This window comes from Armigeres subalbatus, chromosome 2 (genome assembly GCF_024139115.2).
Source record: "Armigeres subalbatus isolate Guangzhou_Male chromosome 2, GZ_Asu_2, whole genome shotgun sequence".
Taxonomy (NCBI): domain Eukaryota; kingdom Metazoa; phylum Arthropoda; class Insecta; order Diptera; family Culicidae; genus Armigeres; species Armigeres subalbatus.
Genome location: NC_085140.1, coordinates 280,706,274 through 280,734,142, shown reverse-complemented (window position 1 = coordinate 280,734,142; position 27,869 = coordinate 280,706,274). Strand labels below are relative to the sequence as shown.

At 41.8% G+C, this 27,869-nt stretch overlaps 1 protein-coding gene across 1 annotated transcript in view; it reads left to right on the top strand.

The window, feature by feature from the left end:
- Positions 1-24,562, top strand: part of LOC134216434 (neurotrimin-like) — a 245,413-nt gene extending 220,851 nt beyond the window's left edge. The window contains exons 7-10 of the mRNA XM_062695324.1: positions 97-239; positions 23,028-23,156; positions 23,334-23,444; positions 23,508-24,562. Coding sequence (XP_062551308.1) covers positions 97-239; positions 23,028-23,156; positions 23,334-23,444; positions 23,508-23,590 — 466 coding nt within the window. The 3' untranslated portion in view covers positions 23,591-24,562. The remainder of the gene's footprint in view (positions 1-96; positions 240-23,027; positions 23,157-23,333; positions 23,445-23,507) is intronic.
- Positions 24,563-27,869: the final 3,307 nt, after the last annotated feature.

Genomic DNA, 27,869 nt, shown 5'->3' with positions numbered 1-27,869 from the left:
GATTTTTTTGCATTACCGAATCATCAAAAGATCACATACAAAATAAACTCTACCTCAAAGCAATAACTCAACCCTTTACACCTTCCTCCCCATCAGGACTGAATCCATTCCTGGAACACCGTCATACAAAGCGGTAATGCGATTGCACATCAGCGAGGTGCAACAATCTGACTACGGTATCTACAAGTGCATAGCCAAGAATCCACGTGGCGAAGCCGATGGGACAATCAGATTATACTGTAAGTATGAGAGTCAAGCTGCTGCTGCTGCTACTGCTGATGTAGAGATCACACAGACAGTCGGTGAATGCATTTATTTTGTCATCATTGCCCTTTGAACCCACATACAACACATCTGCTCAATGTGGGCTTGTTGCCTCGGTACCTCTATAACAAGATGTGGTGTGACGATGATGCGATGCTATGGCAAACAAGCCACGCCAACACAGAAGTCACCAAGCAACAAGTGTCGTTTGGATGTTGCCATTTGTGCAAATCGATGTTGAATAAACAACACTTATTCTCATTCTCACTCAACGGCATTAAGGTTGTTCAAGTGGTAGATAATCCCATTCCGGGGATGACAATGAAACATCAGTAGAGGGTAAATCTGTTGGGTGATCTCTAGAAATCAAAACTGTTTTGTGTGCTATGGACAAACAGGAGCAGCGATTAGCTTCTCAAAGATACATATTTAGCTAAAGCTCTTCTATCTATTTCATCAAGAATACTGCTGCATTGGTAATACATATCTGTTTAACCTTCGGCTCACTCGAGAGCTTGGTTAGTTCAAGCTTGCTTGGAATATATTTTATCACTTGTCTAAAACTACCAGCCTCAGGTCAATTCTTGGCTATTTCCGGTAGCTTCCAGGCTAATTTTGGTTACTGCTTGTTAACATTCGGTAACGTCTAACTGGTGGTTTTTGTGCTTATTCCAGTATCTAACCCAGTTAATAACCAATTCTGCATTACTTCTGGCTCCTAGTGCGGCGGTCTCATTTTGTGAGATTTATCAACAATTAGTTACATCTGACTCATTGACAGATTAAAACTTTAATGATTGCATTGCTTGATTTTTGTTTTTTTTACAACAGTTAGCTTCGTAGACAGCTGAAGTCATGATATCAATAATGTAAAATAGTAGTTGCCCGAGCAGGAGCGACGACCTCGATAACAGAAATTGGTATGTACTAGCCTTGCATTTGGAATATTTTTTTGTGTGTTTTACCTCTTATGCAAAGCTTATGCATAACATAAAGGTGCGTTAAACAGCTTGGGCGGGAAATTTTCATTCAATAATATCCTCGCCTAAGTAACGCCAGCTATGGATTCTTAGCGCATGAGATGAGTCTCATGAGACGTAAATTCAGACACGCTCACTCATTTATTTTATGCGCGCTAGCTTCTCCCGTCACACTGATTCGATGCTACGTGAGCTTTTGTAGCTCATGGCACACTGTCTCATTCATGTACACACGATAATTAAGAGACTCTGGATAGAACTTGGGTGTTTCCAGATGTAAAATATCGAGGGAATGAATGAAGGCTTCAAACATACAACTATTTTATTTGAGAGTTGATAATGGAATGACTAATACACAATTATAACAAATGGATTGCCTAGATGATTTCCGGTTGGTTGTTTATTATGCTTAGCAACTTCCGGATACCAAGCATGGCGGCTATGCCACAACTACTCCTCCTCCTAGCGTCTTGGTGGTCGAACAACTCGGTTATCTCGTAACATATGTTCCGTTCAATTGATGGTTTGCTCGAATCTCTTCCGTATCATCTTCAAGCGAAACGAAGCTTGCATCCGAATCTGCATCGTTGTGTTGAATTCACAGCGGTTGGTGTTCTTTTTCCTTCTTCATAGTCGTCATATGGGAGCCTCCTCAGCCGTGCGGTAAGACGCGCAGCTACAAAGCAAGACCATGCTGAGGGTGGCTGGGTTCGATTCCCGATGCCGGTCTAGGCAATTTTCGGATTGGAAATTGTCTCGACCTCCCTGGGCATAAAAGTATCATCGTGCTAGCCTCATGATATACGAATGCAAAAATGGTAACCTGGCTTAGAAACCTCGCAGTTAATAACTGTGGAAGTGCTTAATGAACACTAAGCTGCGAGGCGGCTCTGTCCCAGTGTGGGGATGTAATGCCAATAAGAAGAAGAAGAAGTCGTCATACGGGTACTTTAGGATTTGATTACTTCTCCGTCTGATAACACCAAGTTTGTCCGACGAGCATTCGAATATTACAGCTCCAAGTGTCGCTTTGGCGTTTACGTCATCAAACTTTAACGAATCAAACCTCAATCTCATTTCTCTACCGAACATTATTTTAAATGGGCTTTCCGCTGTCGTTACATGCCTCGAAACTCTACATATTTCCAGGAAAGAGCTTATCATCATGGACATCGATTTCTTCTGAAAAACTGCATCGTTGCTAAGCTTCTTTAAAGCAGTTTTCACTGTTGTCACAACATTTTCTGCGGCACTATTCGAACACGGGCCGTATGGCGCGGTTCGTAAATGATTGATTCCTCTTGATTTGCAAAACTTTTGAAATTCTTCCGACGTGATTGCAGTACCGTTGTCAGACACCAAAGTGGTAATTGCACCAAACCTTGAAATATATTCACAAATTTTCTCAATTGTTTCTTTGGACGTCAATGTGCGAACTGGAAAGGCTTCAATCCATTTGCTGTAGCCATCAACCATCACAAAGAAATCCGATCCACGAAACGAAAAATGATCCATGTGAACTCTGTCTCCTGGTGCAGACGTCAGTCGCAAAGGCGAAACAGGATCACTTCTTTCTGGTCGTTGCTGAATACACAGTTCACATTTTTTTTCCTAGAGTCTCGATGTCGCTATCCAAGTTTGGCCACCAAAAGTAAGATCGGGCCAAACTTTTCATTTTTACGATTCCCAAATGTACCTTGTGAAGTTCATCCAGCAACATCTTTCTCAGCTTGGTGGGAACAACTATACGATAGCCCCAAAGTAAAACTCCTTCTTCTACGCTCAGTTCATCACGTTTTTGATAGAATGTTTTCAATTCATCTTCTTGTATAATATTTGGCCACCCAGACTGGACGTAATTGACAACTCGGCCGATAAGCTTGTCTCTTCGGCTTTCTACAACAATCTGCTTCCGTTCCACAAAGAACGTGTTTCAACTTCAATGAAATTCAGGAAGCTTACGGCATCTTCATCATTCTCGTCTTTACAGCGTAATGGAAATCTTGAAAGAAAATCAGCATTGTGCACACCCTTCACATGACGGATGTCATAACCGTAGTTCCCAGGAATGCCGCCCATCCTTGTAACCGTCCAGCTGCTATGTTTGGGATACCCTTCTAATTGAACAACCCAGTCAACGGCTTATGGTCAGTCATGAGCTCAAAGTGACGGCCAAACAGATAGTTGCTAAACTTGTTGATGCCATAGTAGATCGCCAATGCTTCTCGATCAATGACGGAATATCCGGCCTCATGTTTTTCTGGGAAAACGTGAGTTATCACGGGTCCAATTCCTGCGTTAGATGCGTCACAGTATAACCTAACAGAAAGATTGGGATTATAGTGAGCCAAAACGGTATCTTCGGAAAAAAGCTTCTTCGCTTTCTCAAATGCTTTTTGTTGATTGTTGACCCAGGAGAATTTCACACCGTCCTTCAACAGTTCATACAGAGGCTTCAAACACTGCGTCAAGCTTGGACAAAATTTCACATAGTATGTTTGATTCGTTTTTGTGCCAAATGGTAGACGATTCATCCAATAAACTCAACGATGGGCGCTCCACGCTATAATCATCTTCATTTCATCATCAACTTCAAGCTGGTAATAAGCGTTTTTCAAATCCAATTTCTCGAAATATCTTCCTCCTTGGAGAGCAGCAAAAATATCTTCTATAACAGGAAACGGGTGGCGGTCATCCAATAGAAACGGATTCACCGTGACACGATAATCAGCGCACAAACGTAATGAAGAGTCTTTCTTCAGAACTGGCACTAATGGTGTACCCCATTCAGTTTCAGATGAAGGGGCCTTTGAAATGATACCAGAGCGCTCCAGCCTGTTGAGTTCTGCTTCAACTTTTTCTTTAAACGCCAACGGATTTTATCTTGGTTCACAAAATTTTGGAACAGTGTCCTCCTTCAAAGAGAAATGGATCTTGTTGTACTTGAATAGGCCTAACTCACCTTCAAATACCGATGCATGTTTTTTTCAATATAGGTTCCAATAACTTTCGTCTGTTGATAAGAAGTGAAAATCGATTTTCAAGCTCCAATTCCTCATTGTTTGACGTCCGAATAACGGTTGACGGGATCCTTAAAAAACAAATACTTCTTCCATCGATTCATGTTCCTTGTACTTCATAATTGCTTTAAACGTCCCAACAGCACGGAAACCAGAACCATTGTAGCACAGAAATTCTTCAGTAGAATTTGTCTTCAACGGGATGTCTTGAAACAATCGATCATACATGCTCTTGGAAATAGCGTTCACAGGACTTCCGGTATCGACTTCAAAATTGACCGGGTGTTTATTCACAAAAACTTGCATTTCCACCGGCGGAGGAACATCGAGTTTGTTGATTCGCAAATGATTCACTTTCGAACTACGCTTCTGGACAAACCTTTGCCAAATGGCCCTTGTTGTCACAATTGCGGCAGATATAACTTTTGTATTGGCATTTCTTGAAATCAAGACCTCCCTTGCCACACGCGTAACATTTGGCTTCGTTCTTGTACTGTTTTTTCTGCTCATGTACATTAATTTTATGGACTTCCAAAACTTCTCTCTTCATGTCAATTTTCAAAAGGTTCTCCATCGTCGAAGTTGATTCCTCCTCACAGAGACGTTCGAAAATTGGTCCTCTTCGCATACCGGTCACAAACATGTTCAGCAAAAACGGATTCTATTGGTCGCCGAACTCACAGCTCGCTGCTAACCTCTTCAAACGAGTACTCCACTCCACAATCGGTTCGCCTTCACCTTGAATTGCCTCGAAAAACTTTGCTCTTTCCCGGAAAACAACCAGCGTCGGGGTAAACCGTTGTTTCAACAAATCACATAACTCCGAAAACTTCTTATCTTCAGGTAACGCCGGGAACATTAAACTCTACACAATTTGGTAATCTTCCATAGACAAAGCCGTCAGTGAAAACGCGGATTTCCTCTTGTCGTCCTTATCATCGATTTGATAGGCAACGAAAAATCTCTTCAAACGCTCTTAATGCAACGGCCAGGAATCTCCAACATTAAAATCCGGAGGCTTGACCAAAATTCATTCTGGATTCAATTTCTCTCGTCGCCAAATGTAAAATATCGAGGGAATGAATGAAGGCTTCAAACATACAACTATTTTATTTGAGAGTTGATAATGGAATGACTAATACACAATTATAACAAATGGATTGCCTAGATGATTTCCGGTTGGTTGTTTATTATGCTTAGCAACTTTCAATCAAGCATGGCGGCTATGCCACACCAGAGAACACATTGGCAGCTCCCTTACTGCGTCCTCCTCATACAGAAATTTTCTGAATTCATAATTTCCACATACTCGATGTTGGTGTAACTAACCCAATATTTAGGGTAAGACGGTATAATATGTCCTCTTAAGGCAATAGTTATTTTTTTTTTTTCAACGCTATTCATGAAAACTTTGTTTGGTAGTCTTAAAAGCTGCAAATGCATTGCCTATGAGTAGTCGTATGAAAAAAATACCAGAGAACACGTAAATGAGGATTATTTGACGTAGTTGGCTACACGTTCGCCTTGGTCATAATGGAATCGTCATAAGTTCGATTCCCAGTACCTTCATCAAACTCGTCAGTCGTCGGATGACGACTGACAATTTGTTCTTCTAGGGGCCATTCCTCTAACGTTACCCGGACAAATGGCAACTGAACAATGCAACGATCATTGGATGCACAACATGGACAAACTGATACAATGGGCTCATGATGAGATGGATTGGCAACGAAAACAATAATGAGTAATAGAAATCTAAAAATCTATTCTGTGTGGATTCTATACAGCAAAATGCCACAGTAATGGTTAAGTAACACATAGTGTCTAACAAATAATGAAAGGAATAAAAAAGAACATGTAATATAGTTATGAAAAATGGATTACAACAAGTGTTTTGCCCCCACCTTAAAGTATACCAAATTTGTTCATTAGTATTTTAACTACTTCATAATTAAAAGGTTATAAGCCTCCATGTGCTTGATATTTAAAAAAAAACATAAGTCCATTTAAGCAGATTTGTATTACATTTCTATAATTTCCATATAATTTGATATGGATAACTCGTCCAGCTCAAACCTTTGTAGGGGTATGTGGCGGGACCATCGTCATCATCATCAACTGCTGCTGAGTACACCGCGCTTGTGTCTAGTATGTAAGGGCATATCGTCCTGCCTACGTTGGGGTGTTTTGACCAGTGAATCATGTTTTTTAAGCTGGCTTGCAGTGCCTGACACCAACCCCCTAAATTTTCAGAGGACCATTCCGTCTGAATTTGCGGTGGACCATGGAGCACAATCGTACCCGTTCCAACAGAGAGCAGTACAGTGTAGCAAGGGCAGAAGAGAAACGAATTCACCACAGAAAAAAAACCCAGATTAATCCACCTAGCGGTGATGGCGCCTTTCTCGCGTAAAAAGGTAATAAATGTAGCCTTTACGCTTACACCTCGATGATGTACAAGAAAGGCAAAACAGTTACACCGTCTAATGTTATGATAGAAAATTTACACTAGTAGACGACAGATGGCGCTGCCAAAAGTTTCTCGAATTTCCTATGTTTGAATTTTGACTTTCGGACAATTTAGTACTATGTACATAGTACTATGAAACTGAACGAAGAGCATACTTACGCCTAAATGCGTACAACACGAGCATCTTTATAGTACGATGAAACTCTTAATGGGAAGCCACGGATAAAACATTCATAGATGCAAGGCATTTTTCATAACTCATTATTGTTCTATGTGACTATGTCTCATCACTATTTTAATATTATCTATTTTAGCAATTTGCAATTATTATGAAATTCAATAGTGATCAACAGCGTTTTAGTCTCTGTCGGATGCAACTTGTTGCAAGAAAATCGATTAAGAGTTTCTATGTGAAAATTTGGCTAATGTTTTTTATGGCATTTTGTGCACACACACACGCACACACATACACACACACACACGCACACACGGACAGACAGACATTTGTTCAGCTCATCGAGCTGAGTCGAATGGTATATAACACTATGGGTCTCCGGGACTTCTATCAAAAGTTCGATTTTGGAGTGAAATGATAGCCTTTCGGTACAACTTAGTTGTACGAGAAAGGCAAAAAGGCAACAGGAAGAGAGTGCGATAGCTGAAGCGCAGGAGAACAAGGATAGAAAGGATATGCGGAGTTTTTACACAACTGTTGATGGCGCGCGGCATAAGACTGTGCCCGTGCTCGCCATGTGCAATGCCCGAGAGGGAAATGACAGACAGACTATACTGACAGACTATACTGCCGTGAATCGCAAGTCAGTCCCATCTGTATATGGCAGGGGTGCCCAACGTACGGCCCGCGGGCCGGATGCGGCCCTCGGCTTCATTTTCTGTGGCCCGCGGCGTGTAAGAAAAATCAACTCAGATTCTGCCCGTCAGCTTATCTAGCTGGCTCGGGAAACTATTTTTTATTATTCGAAAATTATATTATATCTAATTTAAAATGATTGCATAGAGCGATCTCAAGACACAAAAGATTGATTTAGAACAACGCTTTTTGAATAAAGGAAGATCCATTAATTATGAAACATCTGTAATTTTTGTATGGATCGTCACATTTAGGTCACCCCCTTCTAGGCGTTACGTAATATGTGGACGCTCCCTAAAGATTGGCACGAGTAGTTTACGTTTACGTTGAAAAAAAAGGAAGGCCGGTTTGCTTAACTTGCTCAGAAAGTTTTGCTTTATTCAACGAATAAAATCTGAATCCAAGCATTCTATGAAATATGATATTTGGCTCAGGTAGAGAACAAAAGTTGGTAGAGCTTCAAAGGTAGAGTGCTCAGTCAATTTAAATCTCCATTAATTGATTCAAAAAATGATACAGTGAATAGTCAGAAAATGCAGTACGGGCCAATTTTGCTGTTGGTAATATTTTGGCAAAACGGGTGAAACCTTTCCAGGACGAAGAGCTTGTTAAGGAAAGCATTTCGATTGTCCTAAGGAAATGGCATCCTTCAGTAGCACTAGTTTGCACGGAACACGTTGAAGAGTACAAGTTCTCACAAACAAACGATGAAAATACTGACGTGAAAAACGTGGCAAAGGTGGCTGTCTTCATAAGAGGAATTAATGGTCATCTTCGAATGACAGAGGAATTGGCAGCTTTGATCCCTATACTGCCGTGCCAAGCATAGTTTTCCCATGTCGTTTTTATTACGATGCCATTCCCTCTATGCTTCATGGCTATAGGCTTGCCAGCAATCCTTTCTAGATCTTAAATCCCTTGATGAATTCTTTTGTTGGCCACCAGGGAGCAAGAAGGCCTAAAAACAACATGGGACAACTATGCTTGAGACGGTAATATACAGGGAGCAAGTAACTGGCAAAGGTAAAGAGCTGGCTGGTAAAGTAACGAAATTCCCATTTTTCAACACCGTTTACCAATGTGAATAATTTACCTGAAATGTTTCAAATGGATCCCTAATGCAACGACGAAAAAAAAAATAAACACAAACGGTTGTTTGAAAGCATTAAAATCGTGTTTCGTTTTTTAGTGAATAAAAAAACACTGATAATTTTGAAAATATTAAAAATGTTATGTACCGAATATGTTCTGGCCCGCCAGCAAGTGTGAATTCTAAAAATTGGCCCGTGGCTTGAAAAGGTTGGGCAGGCCTGGTATATGGCATCCATATACAGATCGGACTGACTTGCGATTCACAGCAGTATAGTGGCAGCCAGGTGGAAGGAGCGTTTCGAAGATTTGTTGAACGGTGAAAATGAAGGTGTATTAAGGAGCAGGATGGACAAAGTCGGTGACGGTCAAGCTGTGGAACCACCAACGCTGGACGAGGTAAATAAAGCTCTAATCAAGCTGAAAAACAGTAAAGCTGCACATTATCCAGAAAATATGGGAGGATGAAGAACTGCCTGTCGGCTGGATGGAAGGCCTCATATGCTCAATCTATAAGAAAGGGCACAGACTAGAGTGTCCCAATTACAGAGGGATCACCCTCCTTAACTTGGCGCACAAAATCCTGTCGCGTATCCTTTTTAACAGACTGAGACCGCTTGTGGAGTCCTTCGTCGGCGAATACCAGGCAGGTTCAAGGGCCGGAGGGCCGATCAACGACGGATCAGACGTTTAGCCTGCGGATAATCCTTGATAAATTCCGGGAGTACAACTTGCAGACTCACCATCTGCTCATTGATTTCAAAGCAGTGTACGATTCAGTGGAAAGAAATGAGCTGTGGCAGATAATGTCCGAACATGGTTTTCCGGCGGAAAACGTGCAACGCTGGATGGCTCGAAATCAGGTATTTGGATTGCAGATGAAGTGTCAACCTCGTTTGTGACCTTAGACGAATTGAAGCAGGGTGATGCACTTCCGAGTATATTGTACAACATTGCACGCAAGGGCGCTATTAGCAGATCTGGCGTGCAGAGGAACGGCACTTTCATCACACGGTCGCATATGCTCCTGGGTTTTGCGGACGACATCGACTTCATTGGAATCGATGGCAGAGCAGTAGTGAAGGCTTTTGTCCCACTGAAGAGGGAGACGGCGAGGATAGGCTTAACCATTAACTCTAACAAGACAAAGTACATGGTGGCAGGTAGAGGTAGAGGAAGACCTAGTGGTGCTGAGGTAGTGCGTTATGGGGATGTGGTTGAAGTTGTTGAAGAATTTGTTTACCTTGGAACACTTCCCGTGAAGTGAAAAGACGTGTTGTTGCTGCGAATAGGGCCTTTTACGGATTACGTAACCAGCTTATGTCCCGCAACATGCAGACGGAAACGAAATTGGCTCTTTGCAAAACTCAGATTTTTTTTTTATCTTTTGCATTTATTTAACAGGCTCAGGCGTGGATAACACTTAACGGAGCCGAGACTCTTAATAATATTTACAATCCATATCATCTTATTATCAACACTTAGTAAGGGAAAGGGACAAAAATCAAGATTCTCGTGGCGACTCAAGGTTAGATTGCGTAATTTGGTGATGGACGGGGTTGAGATTTAGGTTTGAGGTATTTCAGCTGCTCACCCGGGTATTTGATGTCATGTCTGGTTTGGCGTAGCGTCATGCTCAGGTTTTGGTTCTTCAGGGAGCATCTTCCGGATGGCCAGAGCTTCATGGTACACGGAACAATAAGAAAGAGACAAGAAAAAAACTTATAAAGAAAAACATTGAAGTATTAGACTTTGATGTCATACGAGCAAAGAAAGGCATAGATGGCCTGCAAATAAACCACATCGCGATCTGCCGGAACACCTTTTAGTTCCCGGAAGGGTTGTTTACCTCGGGGCACAAGGGTATCCAATAGTTGCTCTCTGGAGGTGTCATTTTCCGTGCAACACCAAACTACGTGATCGATGTCATCGTAACCGGCTGCACACCTACATAGATTGCTATCGACCAGGTTAATTCTATAGAGATGTGCGTTTAGTGAATAGTGATTGGACATAAGCCTCGACATCGTACGAATAAAGCCTCGGCTTAAGTCCTGACCTCTGAACCACGCTCGCGCAGAAACTTTAGGAGCTATGGAAAATAGCCACCGTCCAAGTTCATAACTTGGCTTAGAACCCTCGCAGTTAATAACTGTGGAATTGCTTAATGAACACTAAGCTACGAGGCGGCAATATCGCAGTAGGGGATGTACATGCCAATGAAGAAGAAGAAGAAGAAGAAGGTGTATCGACGTTGTAACCTCCAGGCAGGTATGATAAGTTGAAAATATCGATGAATGTTAAGTTTGACAGGCGTTTGTCTTTTACTGGAATTAGAAATGCTTTCAATAATATGAATTATTCAGATCTGTGGAAATGCTAGCTGAATATTATTAAGTTGAAAAGCATGCCAAGTTCCAGTTGGTGAACTATCGCATGAAGAAGAGCGAATCGTAAGGAACCGATTGCCGCAGCTTTCAGCCACATTTTTTTTTTAAAGTTATGCGAATTTTATTTTGACTGTCAACTGCCCACAGTGTAGCAGTCATGCTGGTAGCATAGAATTAGATTTTCATCGGCGAAAATATTTTGCGAAATCCATTACCATTTGTGATAGCCGCTGCATTCCACGATGAATCTTAAATTTTGAAGCATAAGAAATGTTTTGTTGCGAATCGGAATGCCATTAGAAAGAAAGACAGCATATCGATTTATTATTATTATTTATTCAGACTAAGGCCGAAGTGGCCTGTGCGGTATATAAAAGTCTTCTCCATTCGGCTCGCTCCATGGCTACACGTCGCCAACCACGCAGTCTACGGAGGGTCCGCAAGTCATCTTCCACCTGATCGATCCACCTTGCCCGCTTCGCATCTCGCCTTCTTGTGCTCGTCGAATCGGTGTCAAGAACCATTTTCTCCGGGTTACTGTCCGACATTCTGACTACGTGCCCGGCCCACCGCAGTCGTCCGATTTTCGCGGTGTGAACGTTGGATGGTTCTCCCAGCAGCTCATGCAACTCGTGGTTCATTCGCCTCCTCCACGTACCTCCCGCCATCTGCATCTTCTCCTCGTTTGTCGGGTGAAGATCACTGCGTCCAGATTTTAGGACTATTGTGATATACCCTTTTACTGTGAAATACGCAAGTTATCTCAGTAACATGTTTGTCACTGAGATACCTTGGTATCGACTGAACTCAAGACCATCTATTATTGATGAATAGAGATCCTGAGTTACAGTATGTGACTCCCCCATTCTGGCGAGACTAGCTTTATGAAGCCAACCACGTCCTTGGGGGATAAGATCCATATGTCAGCAGGCCCTAAAAAGGGCTTGCTGAGAACTTTGAACCTACGTTGGGTGAGTGCACTGCAATAGCAGAGGATGTGTTCTGATGTTTCTCTCTCCTCGTCACAGAAGCGGCAATTTGAGGTTTGGATTGCTCCGATCTTTTGTAGATGGTATCTGCAGGGGCAGTGTCCAGTTATTAGACCGGTGTAGATGTTGAGATCCCTTTTGTTGAGACCTAATAGTTGTTGGGTTTTCTTGGGGTTAATCGTTACGAGCCTTTTGGATTGGCTCGTATGGGGAAGTGCATTCCAGTTTGATGTGATTTGACTGACCATATATTTGTTCAGTTCCATTTTTACAGAGCAGTCTGAGATCCCGCAGAAGGGCTCAGGGCCAATGAACCTTTCATTAGATCCATTCCTGGCTAGCTCATCAGCAATCTCGTTTCCCTCTAGACCCGTATGTCCTGGGATCCAATATAGGTAGACTCGATTGCGTATGGATAAGTTTTTCAAAGCCAGAATGCATTCCCACACTAGCTTTGAGTTACAAGTGTAGTTATTAAGCGACTTAAGTGCCGCTTGGCTGTCAGAGAAAATACATATTTTTGCAAATCTATACTTTCTCCTCAGGCATAATAACACGCATTCTAATATTGCATATATTTCCGCCTGAAATACTGTGGGCCACTGTCCTAAGTGGACAGAAATTTTTGTTGTAGGGCCATAGATTCCGGATCCTGTCAGATTATTCATTTTCGAACCATCTGTGAAGAAATTTATAGAGCCTGTTGGAACGCTGGGTCCACCTCCTTCCCACTCCTGGCGGGAAGGAATGAACACATCGTAAGGTAAGTCATAATTGACTACCGTTTCCATCCAGTCACTACAAATTCCTATTGCGGGATTTATGGCAAATTCATTTAATATGCTGAGGTGACCCGTAAGGTCTCCTGACAGCAGTGTTTTTGTTCTCTTTAACCTTAGAGCACTTTTTCCGCTTCCAGCTTTATGAATTGATCTAACCGGGGCAGGTGAAGCATTGCGTCTAGGGCCAAAGTGGGTGTACTACGAACTGCACCAGTGATGGCTATGCAAGCGGTGCGTTGGATTTTGTTGAGCTTAGCCCTTGCAGCAGCCTCATTAGTTTTAGGCCACCAGACAAGGGAAGCGTAAGTTGTCCTGGGACGGACAATGGTTTTATATATCCACATGATCATACTTGGTTTTAGGCCCCATCTTTTACCAAGGGTTTTTGAACAAACCCAAAGTGTATTGAGACCTTTCTGCACAACTGATTGGAGATGAGAGTTCCAATTAAGCTTTGCGTCGAGTATGACACCTAGATATTTTACTTCACTTGAATAAACTAATTGTGTTTGATTCAAGAAAAGGGGTTTCAGTTGTACCTTCCTCCGTTTGGTGAAAGGGATAATGGAAGTTTTTGTAGGATTTATGCCTAGTTGATATTTTTGACACCAGGAAAAAGTGTGATTTAGGGCAGATTGCATTCTTTCCACGATAACACTTTCGAATTTGCCTCGTACAATAATGACAACGTCATCAGCATATCCAACCACTTCGAAGCCTCTTCTCTCTAAGCTGTCTAGAAGCTCATCCACCACCAGTGACCACAACAAAGGAGAAAGCACTCCGCCTTGCGGACACCCCCTTGTTGCTTTAACAGTGATGTATGAACCGCTAAGCTCAGAGGAGATTTTCCGATTAGCTAGCATAGCATGTACCCAGGTAACAATGCATGGGTCGAATTTTCTCCTCAACATTGCTGACCCTATAGACGAATAAGAAGCGTTATCGAATGCGCCCTCAATATCAAGAAATGCTACAAGAGCAATTTCTTTTGCATTAAGTGTCTTTTCGATTTTTTGAACTACCGTATGTAGTGCCGAGATCGTAGATTTTCCACTTTGATAAACGAATTGGTTTTTTGACAAAGGCATTGCTTTCATAAATTTGTGATTTATGTACTCGCATAGTACCTTTTCCATAATTTTGAGCATTACAGAGGATAAACTTATCGGCCTGAATGCTTTGGGGTTGGTTTTATCTCTCTTGCCTGCCTTCGGAATGAAGACAGCCCGGATTTGACGCCAATCGTTAGGTATGTGCCCCAAAATCAGACTCGCCTTAAAAATCTCAACCAAGGGTGGAACCAGTGTTTTCTCCTCTTTTGGATCAACGCTGGAAATATTCCATCCATGCCAGGAGACTTAAATGGCTCGAAAGATCTCACAGCCCTCTCAACCCTGGCCCGAGTGAAAGCTTCCTTTGCAACCTTTATTGCGTCTTTTTAGACCCAGAAACCCATGATTGGATCTCTTGTGGATCTGAGACAGCAATTCCAGTGCCTTGGTCGCCGATGCTCGACTCAGGGATTGAATCAGGAAGTGGATCTTTAACAATTCGCTCAGTGTATCGCTAGGCTCTACAGTGAGCGAACCATCCGTCTTTCGGAGGCTACCCACACCATTGGAGTGGGCTTTTGGAAGAGGTTTTTGGAGTCTGGCCACTACGGGTGTATTCTCTATGCTTTCACACATTAGAATCCACGATTTCCGTTTGGCTGACCTTATTTCTTTGTTGTAGTTCGTCAGGGCCTTTCTGTATAGGCTCCAATCGCCGGTTCGCTTAGCACGATTGAACTCCCTACGCGCAGTTTTCCTAAGCTTCTCAAGAGTTTTATTCCACCATGGAACGTCTCTACTCGAACTAGTTGATTTAGTTGGACAGCTCTCTTGGTAGGCGTTAAGGATTTTGTTTTAATGGATTTGGACGCATCTTCCAATTGTGTTATGGACTTGATGTGACTTTCTATGATGTACTCTTCGGATCGTAGGATAGCTGAGTAGGATTCCCAATCAGTTTTCTTAGGATCTTTAAACGTTTTTTCCATCGTTAGACCCCTTCCCAGTCGAAGATGATGTGTTTATGGTCTGACATTGATATTTCTTCAGAAACATGCCAGTTTTTATTTTATCAGAGATAGACCGACTACATAGAGTCAAGTCCAAAACTTCCTGACGAATGGAGTTTTCAAACGTGGGCTTGTCACCAACATTACAAATGTCAATGTTCTTGGAAGAGAGAAACTGTAACAGGTACTCACCTCTGGTGTTTATATTGGTACTTCCCCATACGGTGTGATGTGCATTTGCGTCGCACCCTATGACGAAGGGGATGTTGTGTCGGTGGCTGTAGGCTACGAGCGCAGCTATTTCTGGAGGAGGGATTTCGTCCACGTCACCTGGGAAGTATGCCGAGACCACCAAGATCTCTCTACTCCCTCTGGCGGAAGGTACCTCCATCCTGACCGCTACGATGTCCCTTTTTATGAATTCTGAAATTGGAAAGTATTTACAGTTGTTATGTAATAAAATAGCCGCTCTAGGAGAAAGCTGGCTGTCATCATATACCAACTTACATGAGTGTTGTGGAATACCTTGTATTCTGGATTTATTGACCCATGGCTCTTGAATGAGGGCCACGATTAAATTCTCTTTGGTGAACCTCCGACAGAGCACACCCGTGGCGCTCTCAGCATGGTGGAGGTTCGCTTGCTTTAGTTTAGAACTTTAGTCGCCATTTCCGGGGTTCCCGCTTTTTTCCGGACGACGACTGTCCGGCTTTGGATGTTGCGGATCATCAGGATGTCGTTTGGTATTACAGTCTGGGTTTTCTCTCTTCCCTGTAGCAACCTGGCCCGCCAGTTTCGCCTCTGTGGTCAAACTGTCGCTTTTTGCACCCCCTTTGCCCTGTTTAGATACCTTTGGTTTGGTACCACTAGAGCAGGGGTCGCATGTAAGCTTCGAGCTTTTCCTTTAGAGGCGGACAGACTAGCCTTTATGGTGCTTTTGGGGTGAGATTTACTAACCTCGCCCGAACCGGAGGCTTCCTCAGATTTCTCTTGGGTCGGCCTTCCAGTTAGCCGAACCTCGCTTGAACAGGAGGCCTCCTCAGATTGCTCTTGGGTCGGCCTTCCAGTCGGATTGGCGGTAGCGGCAGTCGGTTGATCTGTAATCTTCCTTAGTTGGATTTCACCAAATCGGTAGTTGAGGGTGTATTTGGACTTCTTCAACTTTTCCATCGACGCACCCTCTACTGTGAAGATCCATTCAACATGAATATCTTTCAGAATGGATCGTTTCACAATACGCCAATTAGTTGTTGTGATGTCATTTTGGCTTTCTATGAGAGCCTTTATTCGGTCGTCATCATAGCTGGAGCTTTGTGGGAAGAATGCTCGGATCATCTCTGGACGTGGAATCGCCACTTCGTCCATTGCCATCAGCTCTGCACCTTCCCAGGGTTTCATGGATGGGGATATTCTCTTTAACCACTCAGCAGTCTCTTGATCCTTACAGATTAGAACCATGTAACAGGACTTGTAGATGAGGTTGTTGAATTTGGGTTTTATTGGCTCGTTTCGCTGTTGAACTACTCTGAGCAGGAGTGCTTCTTGTAGAAGGTCTAGCTGGGCTGTAGTGAGTTGGACGGTGGGAAAGTCTTTGGGTATTATCCCGACCTTCACGCTTTTGGCCATATCACTGTAGCTGATACCAGCTGTTTTCCTCATGGGTAGGTTTTGTTGTCCAGACACGTTTTTCTGAGGCGCGCGGTTTGAGGACTGTTGGGCGCGCTCTCTCGGATCCAGATGGTGCTTCACCCTTTTTTGTTTGGGGTCCTCTGTGGCGGATTTGTCTAGGTCGTTTCTCGAGCGTTTTGAGGAAAAGGGCTCGCTCTCCTTATTCAGGATTATGGACAAGGCCTCATTCCGGTCTTTTCCCTTCTCCCGGAGAGTTCTAAGCTGCTTCCTCTGCGAGCGTGTGAGTGTGGGGATTTTCTTTCTCGGAGCACCCTTGGCTTCCGTAGAACCCTTGTTATCTTCGGATCCTTTGCTACTTGCTAAAGATTTTTGGGGGTTGATGATGATCCTTATACCATCATCTTCGTTATCTTCCATGTCCAACAGGTTGGAGTCGGTCGATGAGGGGTTGTAGATCTGGATCAGCTTTGTCGAAACATGTGCTGCTCCGGGAGATAGGCATTGAGGGGCAGGATATTTCCATCTTCTCCTGCGAACTACTGAGTAGCTGGTCTTCGGTAAGGCCAAGCTGACTCAGAGTATTCTCCACTTCGCTCTCACACGACTGAGAGAGGCAGTCGTCACCTTGAGGGTTGTTTGTAGAATTTGTACTCATTTTTGGTCCCACGAGTAGCTAGGAAATAAATGTCCGCTGCACCAGTGCCCCGCCGTAGTGCAGTAAGGGCTGCTTACTGGGGTGTTCGCCCTGGTGCACCCCAGGCTCCGTTCGCGGTTGAGCATGTTTAGAACCCCCTCAACCATTCAGCCCTCGGCACGGGTCGCATGACACCTTGGCATTGGGGTTTATCCATTTTTGCTTTACACGATGGCCATGAATAACAGCCATCGCAACCTTCCTCCTTTACCAGGGCTTAGGACCTGTAGCTCAAGTTCTCAATAGTTTCACAATTTTTCGGACATGCAACTACAGCGAACCATCATTGCTAGCAGAGTTCTGCATCTTACCATAGATGGTACGCAGCACTTTCCAAGTGCGCATTGGTCCTCCACGAGCATCGTCCGTAGGGGACTACCGGTCTAATGAGCTTTTTGTAGATTGTCAGTCTGGTACGGCGGCGAACACTATTCGATCGGAGCGTCTTGCGGAGTCTTTCTCTGTTGGCCTCATTTTCGGCAGTCACCAGTGAGCCCAAGTACACAAATTCTTCTACCACCTCGATTTCGTCACCACCGATGCAATCTTGAGTTGGGTGACTCACATTGTCTTCTCTTGAACCCTTTCCTATCATGTACTTCGTCTTCGACGTGTTGATGACTAGTCCGATCCGCTTAGTTTCCCTCTTCAGTCTGATGTAGGCTTCTTTCATCTTCTCAAAGTTACGTGCCATAATATCTATGTCGTCGGCGAAGCCAAATAGCTGGACGGACTTACTGAATGTTGTACCACTCGTGTTAATCCCAACCCCCGGAAATGAGATGTAGTTCTTGAAGCCGTCTACCGATTGGGTGGAGTTAAGGTTGCCTTTCCTATTTTAAGCTCCGTTCATACTGCCGCGCGAGAATTGGCGATTGGCGCTTTAATGTTGCATGAAGAAGAAGAAGCAGAAAGATGATAATCAAAAATATTCGCACGGGAAAACATACGAAGAAATTTTTGAAACTCTCTCTTTAAAATTCTAGAAGCAATTTAATTAAAAACGGTAAGCAGTACGGGGTTAGGCTTGTTTTCTACTGCACAATAAACACAATATTTCAATTTCAATTTTTACTCTGTGATATCATACTTAATACACAGTATAAGAAAAGTCCAACCCCGTACTGTTTACCGTTTTTAATTAGATTGCCTTTAGAATTTCAGACATATCTTTGTATGTTTTCTCGTGCGAAATTTTTTAAATATCATCTTTCTGCTTCTTCTTCTTCATGCAACATCAAAGCGCCAATTAATCACGTCGAGAATCACGCAACAATGCAATACATCTTGTTGAATATAATTTAACAATACAACATATGCCGGTTACGCATCCGACTTCGACATTCTGACTTCGTGTGTTTATTGCTTAACCGGCAATGTTTACATCCAGCACCATGTTTTCGGCTTCAGGCGAGTTGTTCGTGGATGACAGCCGTTTCATGGGGGTGGTTAATCCCTGCTCTTCGTATTACCCCTTCCAAAGCGATGTTGTATAGCAGACACGAAAGACTATCACCTTACCATAACCCTCTGCGCGTTTCAAAGGGACTCGAGAATGCCCCTGAAACTCGAGCTACGCACATCACCCGATCCATCGTCGCTTTTATCAACCGTGTCAGTTTATCCGGAAATCCGTGTTCGTGCAATAGCTGATCCCGATCAATTGTATCATATGCGGCTTTGAAGTCGATGAATAGATTATGTGTGGGCACGTTGTATTCGCGGGATTTCTGCAGTACTTGGCGAATGGCGAACACCTGGTCCATGGTGGGGCGTTCGCCCATAAAACCCGCCTGGTACTGCCCACGAACTCCCTTGCAATTGGGAGTGTACTAATTAACCAGCCCTTAATTACAACACGGTGTCTCTATGAGGGAATAATATTTTATAAAAAATAGTATCTCTGAAACATCAACCACATGAAAGTGTATGATCTCCTCTTTTATGTCGTGGGTAAACTAAAATGTTCTATCGAGGGATCTAGACCAATTTTTATTTTTTTTGCACCAATTTTTATTTTTAGTGCAATCTCCATATAAATCTTTTTCACCTCCACCAATGGGAAAATGACCCCGGATAGAACATTTTATAATTGCACTTACCTACGTGAAAGAGGAAAGCCTACACACTCAGTTTTTATTTCTGCAGCTCGGTAAAATCTGCACAGCCGTGTGCTTAGCAAAATTTAAAAAAAAACTGGCAACCCGTTAAAACCTCAGCTAAGTTTCGGCAAATTCTAGGAACTTTTTTCAAATGGGCTTAATTGATTCTGAACTTGATTTTTGGAATGGCGATTGTGCTCTTAATTCAAACTATTTTAGTCAACTAATGCACCCAACAGGAAGAATAGATTGCGAGCTATCTGGTAGTAACGTCAGTAGAACGAAATATGCCACATAGAGAGAGTTTCAAATTTCAAGGTCAAATACAGTTACGCCCATTTGAAAAAAGTTCCTAGAATTATTTGCTAATTGTCCTCAACTTTGACAGATATATCGGCGAAAAACATGTTTGCTGGGGCTCGGCTGTGCGAAACTCGGTAAAAGTTGAACAATTTGCTGAGATCCCGGTAAAATAATTAAGTGTGTAATAGGGTGGCTCAAATTAGTATGGGAAAAACTTTTTTCAACTTTTTTGATGGGCCGCCCTCTTATTCGGTTCTATTTGATGCCCTGGATGCAAATAGACAAACTGGACAAAATTTCAGCCAAATCGGTCAACGTTTGAGCGGTGCTAAACTCGTTGGAAGTTTAAATTTTTTATTTTTTATTTTTATTTTTTTAAATTTTTATTGTGAATTGAATTGCAGTTGGACGGAACAACTTACGATGAAGAACTATGATACTCATTCATATCTTGAAGAATTTAATACATATTGTTATGCAGAAAACCGCGAGAAGATTAGAGTTTGCCCGGCTAAGTTATTAGCATTTCTCTGAAGTGGGGTTTAAACAAATTTCGTTTCTTTTACCATTGAAAAGGAATAAATTCACCTATACAACACTCCAGTAAAATGCAAATATCTTTGCCTAATAAACTCTAATCTTCTCGCAGTTTTCAGCATTACATTCTGTATTTACAAGAACTGAATGAGTATCATGACTCTTGATCGTAAATTGTACCGTCCAACTGCAAATCACTGTTTTTGGATGTTTCTGCATATATTTTTCCATATAAACTTCCAACAAGTTTAGCACCGCCCAAACGTTGACCGATTTGGCTGAAATTTTGTCCAGAGCATCAGTGTATCAAATAGAACCGAATAAGAGGGCGGCCCATCAAAAAATTTGAAAAAGTGTTTTTTGAGCCACCCTCGTGTGTATACTACCGTGTAGTGGGTGTTTCGCAGGTACCGATTTTTTGAAAATAAGTCTCTTTGGACAAAGACATACATAGTACAATATTACGACGGCGCGCTTTAATAAACGAATTTTCTTACCTGGTTTGGCCAGAAATTCGAACGAGTTCTGGAGCATCCAGTTTTCGATGATTGAATAATATTTTCCATCCATGTCCATTAGAGTGGGGCGTCATGGTAATTTTTTCAAATCAATGGTTTTTTGAAACCATTATGGGTGTCAAACAACTATGCAGAATTTGGGCCCGATCCTGGCCCGATTGGGTCCTCGCTTTGAACATCGCGTTTGAAGCTTGTATGGAAATTAGGCGAAAAAAATTGCTGTAACGTTCACAAAAAAAGTCATGACGCTTCGAAGATTGAATGTTCCAATCACTTGCAAAAAATCATTTATTTGCCAGCACTACCGAACTACGTGGACCAACAATTTAACTGAGTATTATTTCCAAATTATTAATCTTATACGGCTTTCGAGCTAATGAGAGTTATTTGGAATCATTTTACAAAGTAAAAAAATCCGACAAGAAGGAAGATTGGTTTTGCCCTCTGACAACCATGTGCTAGCAGAAACATTGATTTCTTTCATATGGTGCTGCAGTACGTCAGATTTTAATACAGTTATGTATAACACTTTGGCAAAGCACACATTTGTTGTAATTAAACCTTCAGAATCAGTAAGTGCCTAGTTTTCATACAGAATTGTGAAATTTGGCTTTTTTTGTGTGGCTATAAAACTATCTGGTCCATTTTTAAAGATCTTCAGAATTAGGTATGCACCAGTAAACTGATTAATTCCCATTCCTGTATATCCGTATAGCATAAGATCAACGTCATATGAAAGTCAAAACAGACAGCTCCAAGAGTTCTCAAAGCCTACACTCATCTCAGGCCCTCTAGCACTCACGCCCAAACGATCAAGCACTGTAATCCAAATTGCTCAATTGACTAAAGACTTCCGACCGACCGCCTGAAGAGCCGCTCTTCATCATTCTAATGCTCCATAATCTACTCCGAACTCCGGATGGGAGCAGTTGTCGGATTAAAGTCAAGCACACTTCTCCCCCATCATTCTCGAGACGCAATCGTCTTCCCCATCCGTATCCGCATCGGTTCACTCCGGCACCCCTCCCTCAGAATAGAGCAAAGATGCGACAGGCCACACGCTCAGAAGAAAAGGGAGCAAAATCCCCTGAAGGACAGATTGAGTTTAATCAAAAAGTACAACAGCAGTGGAGCGCTACCATCTTCTCAGTCCGGAGTCCGGAGTCAGAAGCTTGCCATCGTCCCAGTCAGTAGCAGGAAAAATTCAACACATTTATTCCGTTCGGGTTTCTCCCTCGGGGGAATCGCATGAGGTGGAAATCTCTTACGAGGCTGATGCTGCTGCTGCTTCTATACTGAAAAGGCGTAAAGGCATGCACTCGAAAGTGATGAAGGGAAATGTGTATGTTTGTGGGTTTATTCCATAAAGGTTTGGGGAGCAGGGGCCTGACAGTGGAATGTGTGAAAATTCCTTTATTTTCTTTTCATACCTCGACATGGTTTCGCACTGGTTGACTTTGGTGTGCGATGTTGCGGTTGATGTTATAGAGACGAATGACATAATGATGGGGATCCTTCTGGAGATGTTTAGCATTGCAACTAAATTTGAAAAAGAAAATAAAACATCCTGCTATCCAATTTTTTTGACGAAATAATTTTCAAGACTTAACGTCAAAGATAATCCACCATATCTTACAGGTTCTTTCGATTATAAATAAATGCCAATTTAGTTGCTGATGGCAAATTCTGTCAAGTATGAAATCTAAGAATAAAGTAATTTCCTAATATTCACTTGATGAAGAGTGATATATTTACATACATAATGAACTATAAATCAGTATACATCACCTGTACAATTTATATTATTAACAACGATGTTCAAAAATATGATTCAGATGATTTCATATAATTTGAACTTGTGGAGTCAACCAAAAAGACAAGGAAAAAAACATTCTATTGACATTGCCAAGCAGAAAGTTGATTAGTTTACTATTCGATGCAATATGTTCCCTCGTGTGCCGGATTTGTCGCCGAATCAAGCAATGCGACCGCCGGCCCCAGATGTGTTTTATTATTGATTAACAACCCGATGAAGGCACTGACTGGCCAAAATCCGTTCACACATTCTATTAATGTTCCGTTCCGCCACCACCCTGTCCACATCACTGTCGTTGTTGACACCCGTCTCGGAAGCATTTGTCCGGTTCGGTCAGATCCTTCTGCCGCATCCGGTGCTGCAAACCCCGAGGATATTGTATTTTCTTACTTCCGTCCGCATATGGAACGATGATTGTTATCCTATGAAATAAATTATTTACAGATGTTTTATGATTGTGTTTCTTGTTGATTTGTTTTTTTTTTCTCGGATTTTCTCCTCGTTTCAGCTTCGAGTCCGCCCACAACGATACCGCCTTCGACAACCGAAGCCATCACGACGACTGTGTCCTCGACGAGAGTATTCGAGTTACCGTTCGGACCAACGACGGTCAGCTCAATCAATTCTTTCGATAAAGGTAATGTTGGTTGATATTTTTCTTAGAATAAGAATTAAATAACCTAATTGGATATTTATTATAAATTTGAAAAGAAATATTTTAATCAAAATGAATACATTTTTTCAATTATGTATCATTTTTCACCATTCGGTTATGACTTCTTGAAAAATGGTGTTTTACAATTCCTTTTCACAGGAAACAAATACCAGTCTATACTGAATGACGTGGATCGGTCCGAGCAGAAGTCCAGGGACAGCTCCAAGACCAATCGGGATCGATCGCCTGCAAATCGTCCGAAAAACAGTGGTAAGTAAATCAGCCGCCCTTCGCCATCATTCGTTCCTCACGAATCATCCCGTCTCTGTATAGGATCATCCCCCAGCAGTTGGCGATGGCTGACCCTGGCTCTTCCGGTGGCGTTCCAACTAACGCACCTGGCTCGGTGGCAGTGACGGTGACTGCCGCACCTCCCTAATGGTGGCTGTAACTTATTGCCTGTTTTGTTAGAAGTGAGTCCGTGAATTGCGCGCACTCCATATTTCGTTACTTGAAATACTTGAGCCTCTAGGATAATTGGAAGCGAACACGTGGGATGCGTTTTTCGATGTTATCGTTCTGTTTGGTACTCCGGCTTCATGGTTTACAACGGGAAGCCTAATAGTGTGTAAAGGTAGTTATGTTACAATTTGTACATTATTAATCTCAGAATCAAAATTGATGAAGAAGAAGCTATACATATAGTCGATGGTAGGTAAAGTTTTATGAACTAGCAATGAAAATTAGAAGAAAAAAAAACGACACGGCAGGATTGTTGTAAAATTATTATCAGGAAGGATGCCGATCGTTGTATGAGATATATGATACTTGATAGTGTTAATGCCTTACGTAAAAATTAAGCCAAAATAGACAGAGTAAGCAGAAGATGCGAGATACGGTTCAGCATCGCCCATAAACTGAACTGATGCTGTAAGCTTTGAAACGAACATTAAACCTGAAGTTGCCAAAAAGTAAATTTATGTCGTTTTAGCAGCCGTCTTCCACATTCAAAAGGTCTATGGCAGTGTTTCTCGGTCAGCTTGGTGACGCTAAATTGCTATGTTTTGTTTCGGATAATTTAGATTTTTTTGTTGGAGATAAAGATGCTTTAGCAGATGGTATCTGACGTTTGTGTTTACTATGTCAGGGCGATTATCCTAAATTGTGTGTTCGACGGCAGCACCGGTTCTCCACCATCCATGAATAACTCTTTATTTGATACTTGATCAACTAGGGTAACTGTATCTGTTTTGACTATGTTCCTAATTTGACCAGTTTCTCGCATAACTCGAAAAATAAAGCAATTTTCGAGGGAGTTATTAACTCCAACAGGAGATATATTCCTTATCCTTCATTGCTGTTGAAATTGTCGTTTTTGGCCGTCCCGAGTAGCACACATGTTGTACATCAGTTTCTGTAAGGCATATGCGACCGAATTAGGTTGCATATGAGTTGTTGCAACTAAATCAATCTGAATTGTACTGCTGAGGGTATTTTTGCCGTCCAACATCAGATTTTGGGTATTGTTAGCTTAGTACATAGATTATGAGTAGATATTGCATCGTAGGTGTATGAAACGAACAATTTTTATTAACTCTATGGTTATTTTTTTATCTAATTAAATATTACCTTAAGATACACATTTGCCTAGGTTAGGGACAAAAGGTCGAAAGGGCAAAAGATCAAAAGACAAAAGGTCGAAGGGACAAATTGTCGAAAAGGACAAAAGGTCGAAAGAGACAAAAGGTCGAAAGGACAAAACGTCGAATGGGACAAAAGGTCGAACGGGACAAAAGGTCGAAAGAAACAAAGATCAATAAGATCAAAAGGTCGAATAGGACAAAAGGTCGAAATAGACATGAAACTGAAGCGGAGAGAATCAATCTCACGTTGCCTCACACAGTTAGTAAGACCAACTGCTCTTTTATTTTTCACATTTTTTAACAATTAAATCAAATTCATTCAGCGAGTACAACTAATAGATGGATGTTTGAAATTTCTAAATGTCACTGCGATCTATCAAAATGGTGCACGTCACACATCAAATACACCGGCGTGTCTTACACGTAGGTGTATTTTTAATGCGTGCGCCTGCGAGCCTGCAGCAGCGTGCACTATTTTGACAAATCGAAGTGACATTCAGAAAACCTAGATATCTATCTATTATTCACAATCATTGAATGAATTTTAATAAATATTACACTATTTTTAATAGTGGAAAAATAAAAAAGCAATTTGTTTGCCAACTATATAAGACAACTCTGCCTCGCGCAATACAAGTTTTATTCATTTCCCAAATAATTCTTCAACTTTGATTGATGAGATGAGTTTGTTATTTCTGCTTGAAGTTAAATGCATTTCGTTAATTCTTTTGGAATACACCCGACTTGTTATCAACTTGTTCTTGATCGACCTTTTGTCCCTTTTGAACTTTGGTCTCGGTCGACCTTCTGTCCCTTTCGACTTTTTATCTTTCGACCTTTTGTCATAGATTCCCTTTTTCTTAAATTTATGCAGTACAAATATGTTAATTTTCCACGAAATTGAGCCCACAAAATTTCGAATCAAAAAGTGGAATGCAACCCAATTTTAATCATCTTTGAGACACATTGATGAAATTTCGGCTTAGCAATTTTGTTTTATTTGAAAAAATCGAAATGTTTACTCAAGTGCATGATATGCATCGGCCAAAAGTTTGGGTTCACTTTCCTGATGTGAGTTTCAATCCATTTCCGAATTTTGTCTGATGTACAGTTTTTGATGTTTTGCATTACACTCGCTGTTGTATTTTGTACAAAACTAACAAAAAACATCGCTTGTAGTACACAGCACCAACGAGGCTGCATGAGCGTTCCAGGACTGCGTGGTGCTGAACGGTTAAAGACTCATTTTCATCAATTTGAAGTACACCCGATTCTTTTTTTTGCATGGGGGATGCGTTCCGTGTAAAAAAAGTGTTCAGTTCAAAATTTGAAAATCCGTGTAAAAAAAAGTTTAATGATTTCTCGACAAATCATGCAAAATGGAGCAACTTTGCAAAAATTTTGTATGGGATTTTTTTTTACACGGCCGTGGAAAAAAAACGGGTAGAAACAGAATCTGATGTACTTCAATGCAGTGCCCAAAAAAAACTTAAACATAGGTGTTTGAGGCATATCGATCCGGATTTGACTTGACAATATTTCAGGCATTTATCAGCCAAGTTTACATGTTTATACACCCAAATCAATCATCAGCACATTTTTATTATTAAATTACAAAAATTACACTCCTACATTCTGTTGTCAACAGTGGATGGATCGTTTGCCACTTTTATATGGACGAAAATAGCATAATAACCGCGCAACATTTTTTTTCTAGAATACGTGCTTAAACTATTTCACATAGCTGTAGCTGTTCTAGATTCTCCAAATCATTTTAGAATTCAAATCCTACCAGTTGTCAATCAGTTTAATTACGCTTAGTACAAAATTGATAGTAACCCATCATATCCATACAGGCCTTCTGGGGCCATGCGTATGATTTACAATTTGTTTGTTCTAAGTCCTCCAAATTATTTTGTATTTCATCCTAATGGATCTACCAGGTCTACTAGATTCGAAAGAAAATGGACAGCAACTTATCATGACCTCCGGAGGCCATGTGTACGGGTATTGATGAAACCAAATTCCCAGCACCAGGAACATAGCCGAACTCTCGCAATCTATTTTCAGAGCTATTTCTCTTATGTGTTGTTCGTACAATGCCAAACAATTTCATCAGTGACCCCTCGGTACCAGGAAGCGTTGTTTGATCGAATACCAGAATATAGGAATACCGGGACATCCCGAGGTTTTCTTGAAAGAATTTTAGGTGGAGTGGAGCTCGTGGTGCCCTCCTGATGCCCTCCGTGGGGCCCTCCTTAGCCGTGCGGTAAGACGCGTGGCTACAAAGCAAGACCATGCTGAGGGTGGCTGGGTTCGATTCCCGGTGCCGGTCTAGGCAATTTTCGAATTGGAAATTGTCTCGACTTTCCTGGGCATAAAAGTATCATCGTGTTAGCCTCATGATATACGAATGCAAAAATGGTAACCTGGCTTAGAAACTTCGCAGTTAATAACTGTGGAAGTGCTTAATGAACACTAAGCTGCGAGGCGGCTCTGTCCCAGTGTGGGGATGTAATGCCAATAAGAAGAAGAAGAAGAAGGAGCTCGTGGTAGCAAAAACGGGAAAGGTTGTGGAAGATTTTCAGGTATTTTCAGGATGAATTGCCAGAGGAAGTTCTTTAAGAATTTCCGACATAATTCTTGAAGAAACTACCACAAATCCTGAATGATTCTACAGGGTAATTTAAAATTTCTGTAGATGAGTTTTAGGTGTATTTTCTTGAAGAATATCTGCGCGGCGTTGTGCGTAGTTTTTTTCTGGAATGCAAGTGATATTTTCATAGAGTTCATAGAATGTTTTCTCAAAGAAATAACTGGTGGAGTTTTTGGAGGTGCATTTCTGAAGGAATGTTTGGCAAAATCAGGAAATTTATGGATAAACTTCTAGTGGATTTTTGGGACCCAAAAGAAATTGAAAAAAAATCCTGAGGAAGCTTCCGGATAAATTCTTGAGAATTTTAAATGCATGAAATATGTTCAGGCCGACCCACTCTGCCACGCTGATCACCAACGGCGTGACTCCACCGCTGATGTAGAGGCCTAGATGAAT